Raw genomic sequence first — 15,018 nt, forward strand, 5'->3', positions numbered from 1 at the left:
TTTTTTTACTGTCACAACAGCCCTGAAATTCTCGTTCAGTCATGCTTAACAATTTTCGACTCCACTTGAGATTTTTTAGTTTGCCATTTCCTTCACCTCATTTTACAGCTGAGGAAACTGAGGTAAACAGGGTTAATTGACTTGCCCAGGGTCACACAGTTAGTGTCCGAGGCTGGATTTTGGTAACTTAAATACCAGCTTCACCACTCGGTAGCTGTGTAACAGCAATTTGTCTCCATTCTGGTCATTTTTCTCATTAAAAAAATAGCAGAGAAATGGAGGACATAGAAATAGTTGTTCTATTTCAGCTCTGCCACTTTAACTATTTTTTCTCATCTATGAAATGGGAATACTTCCACTACCTCACAGGGTTTCACTTACTACTGTGGCTTTCCTTATTGTTATTCTGGTGGGGTGCTAACAATCCCAGGGTGTGTTTATAGGCACAGGGTGTGGGAGGATGGTAGAGGCACACAATGGTGTGTGTACATGAAGAATATGTTCCACAGTGGGAGGGGGGCCAGGACAGGGTCAGTGCAAGAAGACAATGTTGTGTGTGGGGAGGGAGAAAAGACTTTGATCTGATAGAACCAGGGCCAGCAGGGCCTACATTTGGTATGCAGACCTTTTCATGGTCTAGAACAGGGCAAGGAAAAGCCCACAAGATCTTCCAAATGATTGTCCTCCTGCCAATCTTCACTAGCATAGTCGTTCTTTTCTCCTCAAAGCCCTTTTTGAAGCAGGTTCTGCCAGAACCTTGCAGAACATGAGACTTAACAGATGGGAGATGAGCCATCTCCTGGGCTATTCTTTCAGCATGGTACAGTGCCAAGAGCATTTGTCCTGGGTCAAGTCCCAACTTCTCCAGAAAATTGAGTAAAGCGCCAGCCCGGAGGACCTGAGTTAGGTTCCGGCCTCAGACACTTTACACCCACACAAAAAACTAGCCATGTAACCTTGGGCAAGTTACTTAACCCCAATTGACCTCCAAAAAAGCAAAAAATAAAAAGTGATAGTTTGGGGCGGCCAGGTGGCTCAGCGAGTAAAAGCACAGGCCCCCAGTGCGGGATGACCTGGGGGATCAAATCCGGGCTCAGATACTTAGCACCACACCCAGAAATAACTGGCCGTGTAACCTTGAGCAAGTTACTTAACCCCAATTGCTTAAAAAAAAAAATTGAGGCCCAGAGAGATTAAGGAGACTTTGTAAGTACCCTACAAATATCAAGTAGCCAAGGTATGATTTGAACACACATTCTTTCCTTAGTTTAGTTCTTTTCCCACCATATTAAGCCACCTCATTTGCAAAAGAGGTAAATTCATAAAGCTTAAAGCACCACAGAAAGGTTATTCAAAGTTCACAAAGCACCTGTGTGTACTAGGGTATGTTTACTGGTATGAGAGAATCAAACCAATTATGTGATGGTGCTCCAGAACCTGGGATGGCTGTATAAACATGAGGGACATGAAAGGAAGCCTGTCTACAGGCAAAAATCCAAAAAGGAGGCAGGGCAACAGCTCAGTTGTTGGCTAAACCCTCCTGTCTCCAGGTGGCTAGCCTGTTTCTTCAGGGCAGAGGGAAGGAGGATGGCAATAGATAGCCAAGGAACTGCCCTGGCACGGGAGAAATGGTAAAGAGCAAGTCTCATTCGTGGTGGGCCCTGGCATTTCTTGGGTCTAGTCTTAGTCCTGACAAGCTAACAGCTCTCCCCATTCTTCATTTTCCTAGACTAAGAAAAAAAGCAGACCCAAATACTTTTCTACCCTTAGTCTAATGATTTGTGTACTTCTTCTGGAGGACAAGGATCATTTAGTTTGTCTTTAGAGCCCCCAAACATGGTGCTTAATAAATGCTTGTTAATCCCAAATTAGTATATGGTCTAATCAGGGGTTGGTATATATGGCATGGATAGCTAGCTAAACTTGCCTTTTCTGAAGTCAAGACAGCTTGCACATTGGGAGTTCTGGTCTGGCTTTATTAGAAGTAAGGAGCTTAAGAACTTAGTGAGACAACAATGGCAGAAGTAGGCTGGATGGAGGTTTAAATGGGGCTAACTCTAAGGGGGGGGGAGTTCCTTCAATGCTAAGGCAGGGGAGGAGAGGAATAAGGGGAAAATAAAACGGGAGGGGAGGAGGCAGGATGGGGTAGGACTCAGTGTGTGTGTGTGGGGGGGAATAAGGCATAAAGCTAGCAGGAGAGGGCTCAGAAGGGAGCTTCCCGGGAAGTGCGAGCGGCCATCAGGGCCCGTTTCAGTTGCTCATAGGTGACAAACATCACTACATTCCAGGAGCCCAAGCGGAGGAAGGAAGGCATGAACCTGGGGAGAAAACACAAGCCCATTAAGATTGACCAAGAACCCCACAATTCCTGGGGTCTAAAGGGGGAAATGAGGAGAGTCTAAGTGACCTGTTCCCACGCCCTCAGGCTGGCAGTCCTCCTCACCCAGAGTTAGCTAAGATTCTAGAAGCTCCTAAAAGCTGCTGAAAATCTGGGATTAGTCAATCTGAAGAAGAAAAGGCTGAGAGAACAATTTTCTTTCCCTCCATTCAATCCCACAGTGGTAGTAGGAATGGTGCTGGGTTACAAGGGCTATCTAGGTCTTCATCTTTTTTCTGTGAGGTAGGGTAGGGTATCCACTGGATACACTCTTTTAAACTAATCTAAGAGGTCAAGAGATTTTGAGGCAGGAGGAGTCACTAACCCCTTGTAGAAGGCTTGGGGTCCCTCCTTCCGAAGCATGGTGAGAGCGCAGTGGCCAGCACTGGCATACTGGCCCGCGGCAGAGTTCATGTATCTCGTCTTGACCACGTCCACAGGGGAAGCAATGATGGTGGTGCAGAAGCCAGCCCCAAAGGCTGATGTGAAGTGGCATGGAAGGTCATCTGGAGAAGAGGAGACTGCTGTAAGAGCTGCTTGGTCCCAATATCACTTCCACATTTATCAGTCCTGGATATTCAAGGTCATTCAACAAGCTACCACAAAGACATCTGGGGGACAAAGTATCTTACCTACCTCATAGTTTAATGGATGGACAGCAGCCTGGGAGGCAAGAACCTGACAGTTTAATTCAGACTATGCTACATGATCATGGGGAGGCCATTTCTTCCCCATTTATGGGTCTCAGTTTACCCATCTCAGGTGGGACTATTCCTTGCTTTCCTCCACAGGTCTAATAATACAACAGATGGGAACTCACTCTGAAGATAAATATCTGGTCTTAGCTGGGAATTATTTCTAAATATCATCATCTATAAAAATGAAAATAGCACCTGTACTGAATATGCCACAAGGTCAGTTACCCTTCAGGGTGGTTCTGTCCAAAGAGCTATGTAATGTTTAAAAGGGTTGAGTATCCTCCCTTATCTGCCAAAGGCAGAAACCCTTAAACCTGGCACTTCCCCAAGGCCCTGAACACACTGGGTACTTATTCCAGAGACAGACAGTCATCTATATCTAAGTGTATCTACAATGGATAGGTAGGTATCAGGCCACACATTACCTCCATTTTACTAGGAAGCTCAGAAGGGAGGTACCTCATGGAAGGCTAGTTAGCTCCAGAACCAAGGCTAGAGTCCCAATCTCCTTAAAAGCCCAGGGAGGGCTTGATGGGTGATGCTGTGGTGAGGGTAGGCCCCCATCCTAGAGCTGCAAAGAGGATATCCCCCCCCCCCCCCGAAACTTATCACTTACCAGTCATAAGGTGGGCCTTCAGAAGGGCATCTTTGATGAGATCATAGGTCACCAGCTCAGCACAGTTGACAATAGCATTGCGGGCAACATTAGGTGAAGTTCCTGGACAAGAGGAAGAGGAACCGCATTGGCCCAGGGAAGAAGGGAGAGGGGGAGAGTGGGAGGTTAGGAGGGAGAAGAGTCTGGCTGCTATGCCTACCTTTCCATAAGCCTCGAAGGCCCTCTTCTCTGGCGATAGTCTTATAGGCATCCACTGTACCCTGGTATCTCCGGCTGCCACCTGCACGAGCCTGGGCCTGGAAACGTACCTTTACCACATCTGTGGGTTGGGCTACGCCCACTGCCAGAGCCCCTGTGGTGCAGCCTGCCAGGAGGCGGCTCCCAATGCCTGCATCTATTGGGCAAATGAGAGGAAGGTAAAAGTAGAGATTGCTTGAGGTCACTCAGATTCTGAGATCACAGTCCCCCTTACCTCCCCCCTCCATTTGACATTCAGATTGCCTAAATTAACCCAAATCCTTCCTGGAGACCCAGAAGACCTGGAACCCCTAATCCCCTAGTGAAGGGCACCTCACAGGTGTGCTGAGAAAGTTTAGAAGGTTTAAAGTAGTTTGGAAATGAGAATTACTACTTAGCCTAAAAAAATGAGAATTACTACTTAGCCCTTTCACACCTAACCTGACCTTCAAAGCTTACTTCAACTACCCTCTGCAGCCAGACTTCAGCTCCTTCCCCCTCAGTGCCCTAATTCAGGGATACTCACGCTCAGATCCCTTGGTGTAGAACTGCTTGACAGAGTCATAGAGGCCAATTCGAACAGAGGCAAAACTCATCTGGCGTTGCAACCCAGCCACCAGCCCATTGTACAGGCTGCCAGGGCCCTCAGTCTTGACCATGGTCAGAATGGTACCCATGACACCCCGATACTGGGCAGTGGTAGAAGAAGCTCGGACAGCCCCCTGGCTCTCTCCTTGAATCTGTATGCAAGAGGGAAGAAGCAAGCTGGAGGCAGCTGAAGGTCAAATGGAGATGGAAGGGACTTTGGGGGCTTAGTTCAAACCTATCAACTTATAGCTAGGGTAGCTCAAGTCCATGGGGGAAATGACCTGGCCAGTGTAATAAGCTGGTGCAAACTGGACCCAGATCTATCATACCACATACCTTCTGCCACTAGGGCAAAATCAGATATCTAAGTCTCAAGGCACTCAATACTTCCAATGCCTGATTCTCTTCCCTTCCCCTGTCAAAACCAGGCTGGAAGGTGAGACCAAGAAACTACAGCTCCCATTTTACAGATGGGTACACAAATAAAAGATGAGATCCCAAATCATTAAAAATATCTGCAGCCCAGAGTCCTGACTGAAGCATGCATAGGGAGAATAGGGTTAAGGAAAGCATGCAGAGGCTGTTATAGTACCAGAAGGTCCCATAAAAGGTTACTACTTATCATGTGGTCTTCCCCTAGGACATAAAATGTCAGAAGAAGGTAACTATTTTGGGGGATAAGACAAGTCTTATTAGAAAGAACACGGGACTAGGAAAAGATTCAAAGTTTAGCTCTAGAGCAATGACTAACTCCCGGTGTCTTGAGCTATAGCATCTCCATCTCTAAAGTAGGACTTGAAAGAAGAGCTTACTCTAGAGCGCACAAGGATGTAGGGATCAAAAACTCCCTCACATTCACATAATGCTATAAAAATGTAAAGTTTCACAAAATTTTCTGTAACATAAAAACATAAAGCTACATTCCACTTAACAACCTGATCACTGACTTACCACTTAAGTTAGAGTATCGAATCACAATATCAGTGAAGATAGCAAATCTCAGACTGAGGCTATGCAGCAGTGGGGAAGCAGAATACAAAGCAAAGCATACAGAACATTAAGGCCTCAAGGAAAACTACGGACATGACCTCCCTAGAGAATCACGGCCCTGGTGTTTTTAAGAAAAGAAAAAAAAATACAAGCTCTAGGCCCATAGTTCAAATAAGGCAGCTGTACGGAGATCTGTACTTCCAAGGGCTTCTGACCTGCAGTCGGACTTTGGCTGTGTCCAGGGGGAAGGTGATGAGGTCAGCGATGCAGGCAGCAGTGCCAGCCCCAAGGAACTTTATGGTGGCTGTTGGGGGCACATCTGTAGGCTTAAATCCAACCATGATTCGATGCTAGCCTTCTGCTACTTCCCAGGAGGCAGGGGAAAAATGGAAAGATAGCCTCCACTGATTTGAGCAAGACGAGATAGAGGAACTCTGCCGGAGTCTGGGTAAATGGATAAAGAGTCAAAAAAAAGTCATCATCATCAAGGTCTTATGACAAGGGCCTAAGGCTATGCTTGCTCACTTTGCCAGTCCCTCAATCCATTCATCTCCCATCTTCACAGATCACACAAGTCCCTAGCTACCCCTTTGCTAATGCAAGTGTCTAAGACACCAACTTATTTAAGGCCAGGCTGTGTTTGCTAATATAGTCTAAAATATACTGCTACTCCCTTTATTGCTCTAGCAACTCCTTGCAAGTAGGCACTTTCAAGACATCCAACTGGACATACAGTGAATGCTGAGTTCTTCCTAGAGGGCTTGGAAAAAGTGAGGTGGGCTGAGGACCTCTGTAGGTCCCAAGTCCAACATATGCAGGAAATCTGTTTAGAGGTTCTAAACGGATTTGTTATCTATTTTCACCCTTTCTAGTCAGCATTTTGACAGCTCCCTATTCATTCACCCACAATACTACCTGGAGTAAAAAGGGCGCCCCCAAATAAACTTAACCTCTGGCACTAGCATGGAACTGGAAATTTGGGAGTCAGAAGTTCTAGGTTAGGTCTTGTTAACTAGTACAGTGTGTGACTTGAGCCAAGGTATGACCAGTGAGGTTCCGTCTAAATTAATTTCACTTTACAGTTTATAGAAGATTCTCCTCAATAATCTTGTGAGGCAGAAAGGGTAGCAAGTGACTTGCCTAAGATCACACAGATTAAATGGCACTGAGATTCAGACTCAGGTTGCTTTGATTCTAAAATGAGTGTCTTTCATACCCTCTCAAATACAGGGTTTAATATATTCAGGAAGAGATGGCAAAACACAGTAACAGTCAAATGCTTCACTGTCTTTTCCCAATGTGATGTGGCATAAAGTAAAAAGTACTAAACATAATAGAACTATGTATGAGTTTTAGCTGGGCAACCCTGAATCATTTATTTATCTGAATCTAAGTTTTCCCAACTGTAAAATGGAGCTAACATACTATTAAACAAGGTTTCAAAGGAAAGCACTTGTAAAACCCTAGAAAATCAATTATTAATGTCGTAACCCTCATTTCTACTTCAAGTAGAAAAAAAGGTACATTCCATTGAGGAAACCTAAAATGTAAATCCATCTTTCATATTACTTCCAGAGTGACCAGTCACAACATTCCAATGGCTCCAAAACCTTCAGGCTCTCTCTTGTCTACAAAGTTCCAACTGCCATTCCTGGTATTTCAAGACCTCTGCCACCTGCTGTGCCACCCACTTCTGTCTTTTCACAGAACTCTTCTCCATGATCCAACCAAACTGGGCTACCTTTGACCCCAAATATACCTGGATATACCTGCTATGGTTCTTCCCTTCCCCCTACACTCATGCTTACTATCTTTTAAATACCAACTCAAATACTTCTGGGAATCCTTCCATGACCTGTGCTCTCCTCCACCTCAGTTGGTAATGCTATTCTTCTCTAATGTGATTTGTGTATTGTGCATCATTCCATGTTGGTATTTTGTCCTATGTTCTGTATGTGGGCAAAGAGTATCTTTATGTGTACTTTTTTGTCTCTTAGCATCTAGCAAAAGAGGCGCTTAGTAATGCTTATTCTACTGTATTCAGACCCTCTAGAACAAACTGGAGGAAGATAAGATTCCCTCTTCCACATTCTCTTCAGCCCACACAGACAACAGTACAGAATTAATAGCCCCCATTCCAACTCCCAAAGCCTGCCTTTTTCTGCCCTGATAACAAAAGGTAGTCAGAAAACCACAGAAGAGAGCTCAAGAGGAGATTGGTGGCTATTGTTGCTGGGTGGGGAAGGAAGAAAAAGCTGGCCCTGTTACTAGGATGTGGTCAGGCTCAGTCATGTACAAACAGTCCTAGAAAAACAACTTGCCCAGTCTCCTCTGCTCAGGGTGGGGGAGCTGGACTCATGCCAGTTCCTTTCTAGCACTTCTCTCAGTACTAGCCTGGTATTAGATATTTTCCATATCTCCCCATCCCCAGAGAGTGGGAGGGGATAAACTTTTTTTTTTTTAACTCCAACTCGAATTTTATAGGTGGCCAAGGAAGCTGAGGGAGAAAAGGTCAATTAACAAGTTACAAGCTGACTCCTATCTGTGCTACAAAATCAATTTTGTCTCTTCCATATCACCTTCTGAAGCTACATAGTTTGGTCTTTTGGAGATAAGGGAAGGCAGTTGTTCTCCATTGCTATAAGAAACTAAGAATGAAAAAACTTTAGAGCTAGAAAGGTGCTTAGGAAAGAAAATGTCACTAGGGCTTGTATTGTTTAAAGCCCATCTTGTCCAAGTACCTTTATCTAGTCTAATAAACACGATTTGCCTAAGGTTCTTTGCCTGCTTTGTTGTCTGTTCTAGGCCCTAGTCTTGACTTCCCCTGTACTATTTCACTTGGTGATTGCATCAGCTGCTGTGGTTTTAATTCTCATCTCTATGCAGATGATTGTCAAATATCCTTGTCCAGCCTTATCCATTCCTGACCTCCAGTCTCATACCTCCAACTATTTACTAAGAGATCTCAAACTAGATAGCATGTAAATATCTTAGACTCAACTAAATTCATTATTTTCCCCACAAAAAAAACTGCTCCCCTCCTTTCCTAACCACTCTCTTTTTAATGTGTAAGTTCCCAACTTGGGTGGTCTTCTTCCACTCATTGCTGCCAAGTGCCTCCACCTCCCCCTGCTCCCTCCCCCCATCCAGTCAACCTTCACTTCTGTCATTCTCTCCTGATACTGCCACCACCCTGGTCCAATCCCCTATTACTTCACTGCTACTGAGGACTGCAACAGTGGACTGATAGATCTCCCTGTCTCAAATTTCTCCTACTCCAATCTATCCAACCACTCAGCTATCAAAATTGATCTTCCTAAGCAAACAGGTCGACATCAACAACCTCCCCCCCAATATTTATTGAATAAACTTCAGAATCAAAATATAAAATCCTGTTTGGCTTTTAAAGCCCTTTGTAACCTTCCCACCTTTTCAGTCCTCAAGCCTTATTTCCTACTCCCCTCCACATACTTTGCCATTCAGTGACAATGACCTCTTTGCAGGTCAAATCATTATCTCCCTCCTACTCAAACTCCAATGACTTCCTGCTGCCTCAAGGAGCAAATAGAAAATGCTTTTCTTGGCAATCTCAGAGAGAAATTACTAAGATTAAAGGAACACTGGGAAAAGATTCTTTTAGTCCTAGTACAAAGTTGTCTGCATACTGTTAGACTATGAAGTCCTTGAGGGCAGAGGCTGTGTTTTTATCTGTTTCCCCAGTGCTTAAGAAAAGCTAGTTGAGGGGCGGCCAGGTAGCACAGCGAGTAAGAGCACCAGCTCCAGTGTCAGGATGACCTGGGGATCAAATCCGGGCTCAGATACTTAGCACCACACCCAGAAATAACTGGTCGTGTAACCTTGAGCAAGTTACTTAACCCTGATTGCTTTAAAAAAAAAAAAAAAGAAAAAGAAAAGCTAGTTGACTAGTTACACAGCTGATTGGTAGAAGAGTCAGTACTAAAACCTAGGTGACCATATCCTAGAACAATACCCTTTCCAGCTAATAAAGCTGCCTTCTTCCTAACTCCCCAGCTTTAATTCGCATAGTTAAGATTTGTTGATTTCTAGTGTAACTCTTATTTTCATAATGTATTATTAGCTACTAAAATATTTATTGAATTAATATAGAAAATGCAAATAAGGCCCCAAAGGACTAAGTGACCTTCCCCTGGTCACAAAGTCTGGTAGCACACTCATTCTACTCAGTCTTTTTTATTAAGAAGTCTTGTCAGGAGAGGTAGAGGGGAAATCCTGAGCTTAAACATAGGATTAGGATTTCTATTTTCTATAACCAATTCTCACTAGCACAGTATGAGGTAGAAGGTGAGGAAAGAAGTGAGATTTATTATCTTCTACAAATCACTTCCTCTCTCCAGGTCTAGTTTTCCTCATTAGTAAAAAAAAATCCATACTAGCTGTGCCATATAAAGATCCCACAAGATAACAGTGGTGTTGTTGAGGCAGGGGAAAGGGATCCAAGCTCTGGGAATTGAGTGGGGCCTGAGGATAGAGACATAAAATTCAATCATTAAGCAAACTAATTATACTAATTAACACTAAGACCATATTTCCAACAACTAAAGCACAATTTTTATGTATTAATCCATATCAAACCCTAAGCCCCTGATCCCCAGTGTTCTGTCATACATGGCCTCTTCCTTTAGCTCCTCTTCAGCTTATATTAGTGAGGGCTAGATGTAGAAAATAAACTTAAGTCCTGACCTTCTCATTAGAAAACTACCTAAGCTTCCCCCTTCCCATGACCTATCCAACCACAACTCCCAATCTCACTCTGTTAGAATTTTTTTTTAAGTTATGGAATTTGGAATTGGCCCATAATCAGTTTTATCTCAATACTAAGTCTAGCTAGTGATCTACTATACTATTAAAATTCAACACACACTTTATTAAAAGTTGACTATATGTAAAGCATTTGTTAAATTAGGTAGTAGGAGAGATAGAAAGTTTACCTTTCTATGGTTACCTGAACTCACAATCCAAAAGGATGAGAGATAAGAAACACACATACCTATTACATAAAACCCTTAAGGTGGCTCCAGACCAATCCCGACCCTAGGCCACAATAATCTCTCCCTTCTCTGAACTGCCTGTACAGTTGAACTCTGCCCTTGGAGGACGGCCCACCCTGGTCTTTCACAAGGTGTAAAAGAATGTTTTACAAGTACTTTACTCCTTTATTTACTCATTGCCTCTTCATTCCTTCTTTGAGAGGTACTGATCTTCACAATGGAAAGTGTAGGCAAGACTAATCCTGGTGCTGAGAGCCCACTAGCCATGTGATTTGGTAAGAAGTGACAACTTTTCAGCTTCAATTTCCCCATCTACAAAAACTTCCTTCGATGTCCAAGAAAGCATTTATTATACTTCTATCCCCACAAGAGCTAACAAGTGATAGCAGCTCTGTAAATTCAAGTAAGCTAATGAGGAACCCATTCCCCTCCCTAGATTGTTTTTGACTGGTGGTTTGGCAACAATTATAAATAAATTATAAATGAATTTTGGCAGGAACCAAACCCTCACAATATGGGGTTGGTGGTGGCAGGGAGAGACAAATATCAGTGAAGTGAAAAACTGGCATAAAGTTGCTCCTAAAGAAGAGAGCAAGGCCCCTGCCTCAGGATAAACTAACTCAAGATACTACAAGCCTTAGGAAAAAAAACACACCACTGAATGACACAGGGCTTTTTGAGAGTGGAAGTGCCCAAAACAAGGAGGTGAGTATGACCACGTATGCTAGCACAGGTATGAAACTGTAGTTTGGCTATCCTCTCCCCTATCCTGTCCTTGAACAACTTATTTTGTTAAACCTTAGAGGCAAGATTTTGCAATGATCCTGATATTCATCCAGCTTCACAAAGGTTTCTTCCACTTAAGACTGCCAATAATTTGAAACACCATCAGACCCCAGATTACCTTACCCTGATCTGGAGGGTCTCACGATGATGGCACCTTGATCAAGCTTCTCTAAAGGTGTCCCGCTCTTCAAAGTTGCTCACGGCAACCATGGCCCACTTCCCTTGATTTTCCATAGAAAGTTGTTGGGAAACTGAACACCTAATGATCATACTATGTGCCCTGCAGTAAAGGGAAGAAAAAACCAAGTATGAGTTTTTAGAAACTTTTTAGAAAGAAATACTGTGTATATTTTACAAACCTTGTATCTTATTGACATGAATTAATGAAAGTAAACTACAATTAACTGTGGCCCAAGTTCAATCATATCAAATGCCAGGCAGGTGGGTAAAAATTTTCTTTAGGGAATTTCCTGGTATACTTTTCTGTGGGGAGGGGAAGGAGTAGGGAAGGTGGGTCATTGAATAGAAGAGGGAAACATTTCACCTTTGCTAGCACTCACAATCCTAGGCCTTATCCAGAAGCCAACTGGGCACCACCCTGTACCCTGTAGGTTTTAGACAAGACCAATCTAACACCGCCTACATTTCATTCACCTCTTGCCCCTCTTCCCCACAGGGCTTCAGAACAACCTGGGACACGATTTTTACCTCCTTTTTTGCCCCGCGTCCTCATGGGGACAGGGGGGTACAGCTCACAATGCTTTGCAGGTGCCAAACCATGGCAGAAGAACAAAAAATGGCGTCAGTAGAAAAGAGGGAAGCTGGGAGTTAACTCAGAGGTCCCCCTTTCCTGGTAACACTTTGCATGGCTCCGGGCCTTGCAGTTGCAGCTGGAGGGGGCTAAGGATCAGCAACAACAGATGGCCTCCATGCATTCTGGTGCTAATTAATGACACTTGAAGTCTTTTCCTCAGGTGAAAACCGCTGGCTTAGAGAGAAGCGGGCCGGTACAAGCCAGGCAGGGCCCGGGGGCCTCGTTCCCTTCCTTACACCACCACCGCAGACCACCTGCCAGAGAAAAGTCCGAGCGAGGGGCGGCCGGCAGACTACCCAGCGACTTAGGGCAAACATCTGGAAAGCTCTGAAGCTGCTGCTTCTCGGGGGACCACCAGAGAACAAGCCGGCTTTGGGCTGGGTGGAGAATCGTTGAGACACCCTCGGAACGTCGTTCTCGGGGAAGCGGGGGCCAAGGAGCCGGCCCCAGTCAGGGCAGACCCAAAGGGGGAGGCGAGGGGATGGGGCAGCACGGGCTTGGCCTCAGGAAGCTGGGGGTGGGGGACTTCTCCGAGATCCATTCAGACACCCAACTGAGTCAGAAACCCAGGGAGATGGGCCTGGGTGGGGAGGAGGTATAGCTCAGCGGGGGACGGACGGCTAGTGGGACGGAAGCTTTGGTCCGGACTCACTCGCGCGTCCGAGCGGCACCCTTCTCACCTGTCTCCAGCGGACCCTACTCTGACCGGGGAGGGAACGGGAAGGGACGGAGGAGGGGGCGGGCAGAGAGTAGCATGGATCTACGTTCCGTAACGGGACTCTCACCGGGACCGTAGAGGAAAACACGAGGAGGCGGCGGGGGCAGGAGGCCTGCAGCAGAGTCCGGCGTCCAGCGGGTTGGGGAGCTGCCTAGCGGACTCACCGCTGGGTCACTACAAAGTCTGCGCCTCAAAGGAGGTTAATGCGCGCACTGAGGGGCAGACGACGAGCGCCAGAGGCTTTATACAGGAGCGCAGGGAGGGGGCGGGGCCTCAACTCCCATGGGGCGGGGCCCAGCCTCGAGGCGGGCGGAGTGGGGCAAGGGGCCGGGGGAGGGGCCTAGGTCGGACTAGACCCCTCAGGCCAGCTTAACAGGGAGAGGGAGTCCCGCGAACCCGCACAAACTTCCATCTCTGTTCGAAAGGTCTCCTCGGCCCACGCTCCAGTTCTCACCCACGGGGATCCCCACCCCTCCCCGCCAAGACTAGCCTTTTCCTTTCTGTGAAGTAGATACCCCCCCCCCCTTTACCCTTTTCATTTCCGCAGGGCGGGGCAATCTGGCTCCATTTTGGGAACTCCAATCATGAGCTTCCCACCCCAAGTCTAACACCACCACCCTAATCTAACACGTGATTCCCCTAAATCTCCCAGCCGGGGAAATCCGAATCCCGCGCTGAAAGTGGAGCCGGCTCGCCTCAGCTCACTAGTGATTGGTTGGAATCGCGGCACCGGCAGGTGGGGGGAGGGGGAAGAGAGGGAGAAGAACCAATGAAAGAGCTCGGCCAGGATTTATTTCTACGGCGCGCGGCGCGCGCGGGAAGTAACGACAGGTGTTTCTCTAACCGCCAAAGGCCAACGCACTTCTCTAGCCTGTTGTTCCGCCCCCGCGTCCCACCTGGCCTGAGGGAGGTGGCCTGAGGCCGGAAAGGCTTAGCCTGGCATTCGGGGCCTAGGGCGGACGTCGCGTGGCCACTTCCTCTGCGCTTCCACGAGAGACTCACGAAGCTTCCCTCTCATTTACCCGGCAGATATCTTAGGTTTTCTGGGGAGGTTGGGAGCTTGGAGATGGCCGTGGCCACATCCCCCTCCCGGCCGGAGGACTCGAGGCCCCGGGAGCATAAGGGATCGGCGTGTAGTGGGGCAAGGTGGGCAGCATGTTGTGGGCCCTTATGCTGCCTTGGCGACCGTGGGCAAGCCCCCTAACCTCTCTGGGACTCAGTTTCCCCCTCTGACAAATGAAAGGATGAGACAAGCAGAGCTATGTATGATAGAGATCTCTAGATGGCTTCTAAGACCCCCCCCTTCTCTAAACCTATATGATCTTGGACTCAAACTCTGCAAACCAGGTGTGTTTAAGCCCTTCGGGTTGGTCTTCTCCCTCCTCATCTGTCCGTTTAGGGGCATCGAGGTGGTGAGTGGTGGATGGAGCCCCAGACCCGGAGTCCGGAAGATTCAACATCCTGTGTTCAAATGTGACCTCCTGGCAGTGTGACCCTGAGCAAGTCAGGTAACCCTGTCTGCCTCAGCTCTCTCATCTGTAAAATGGATTGGAGAGGGAAATGCTAAACTACTCTAGTATCTTCGGAGAAGTCAGACAAAACTGAACAACAATACTCTTGTTTCCCTTCATCTATTTCTCTGCCTGTTTTTTTTTGTCTCCATTTCTCTCCTCCCCATGTCTACCTCTGCCTATTCCTGTCTGATCCATTTGTCTTCACTTCTCTTTCCATGTACTTTTCTCCATTATGTCTTTGCAATGTGTTTCTTTGCTTTCACTTCTCCATGCACATAATGTATCTTTGTTTTCCCATTTCTTTCACTCCTTTCATGTCTTTACTCACTTTTATGTCTAGCCAAAAGAAAGGAAGGTTGTTGTACAGTTTTCCCATAATTTTTAAGGTAAAACAGAGAGGAGGGAGCAAGGTCTAGAAAGACAGGAAAAGAAAGAGGATCTCAGGTATAAGGGGTTAGCCTTGCTGTCTCTTCCTCAGAAACTGAAACAAAGAAGGAAAAAGCAGGTGAATGTATAGAAGGGGTGAGAGGCCTCAAGATGGGTAGCCTACATCTTATTCTTTTACAAACCAATAGCTTTAAATTTAATAGACCACAGGATTTTGAAGTTAGAACTGGTAAGGGCCTTAGAAATCACAGTCTTAACTCCCT

General features: G+C 46.1%; 1 protein-coding gene across 3 annotated transcripts; it reads right to left on the reverse strand.

Moving 5' to 3' along the window:
* Positions 1–1,955: 1,955 nt before the first annotated feature.
* UCP2 (uncoupling protein 2) lies at positions 1,956–13,408 on the reverse strand. Of its 3 annotated transcripts, none has more exons than XM_069070836.1 (8): positions 13,385–13,408; positions 11,446–11,602; positions 5,722–5,950; positions 4,455–4,668; positions 3,891–4,085; positions 3,692–3,793; positions 2,703–2,883; positions 1,956–2,318 (listed from the first exon to the last, which is right to left on the reverse strand). In XM_069070836.1, the coding sequence occupies exons 3-8, from the start codon at positions 5,845–5,847 to the stop codon at positions 2,204–2,206; spliced, it is 933 nt and encodes a 310-aa protein (XP_068926937.1). In that variant the 5' UTR covers positions 5,848–5,950; positions 11,446–11,602; positions 13,385–13,408; the 3' UTR covers positions 1,956–2,203. The 3 variants fall into 3 exon arrangements, with proteins under 3 accessions (XP_068926937.1, XP_068926936.1, XP_068926938.1); XM_069070835.1 differs by lacking the exon at positions 13,385–13,408 and adding an exon at positions 12,922–13,068; XM_069070837.1 differs by lacking the exons at positions 3,891–4,085; positions 13,385–13,408 and adding an exon at positions 12,922–13,068.
* Positions 13,409–15,018: the final 1,610 nt, after the last annotated feature.

The sequence above is a fragment of the Petaurus breviceps genome, unplaced genomic scaffold (assembly GCF_028583685.1).
Source record: "Petaurus breviceps papuanus isolate PSGF00001 unplaced genomic scaffold, PetGlider_PUasm1.0 90823, whole genome shotgun sequence".
Taxonomy (NCBI): Eukaryota; Metazoa; Chordata; class Mammalia; order Diprotodontia; family Petauridae; genus Petaurus; species Petaurus breviceps.

What these genes read in the sequence shown, in the direction of transcription:
- UCP2 (XM_069070836.1), bottom strand. Translation starts at nt 5,847, where the DNA reads ATGGTTGGATTTAAGCCTACAGATGTGCCCCCAACAGCCACCATAAAG. An exon ending in CCTTCGAGGCTTATGGAAAG is followed by an intron (nt 3,794 to 3,890) that starts GTAGGCATAGCA and finishes CCTCTTGTCCAG; the next exon opens with GAACTTCACCTAATGTTGCC. An exon ending in GAAGGCCCACCTTATGACTG is followed by an intron (nt 2,884 to 3,691) that starts GTAAGTGATAAG and finishes CCTCTTCTCCAG; the next exon opens with ATGACCTTCCATGCCACTTC.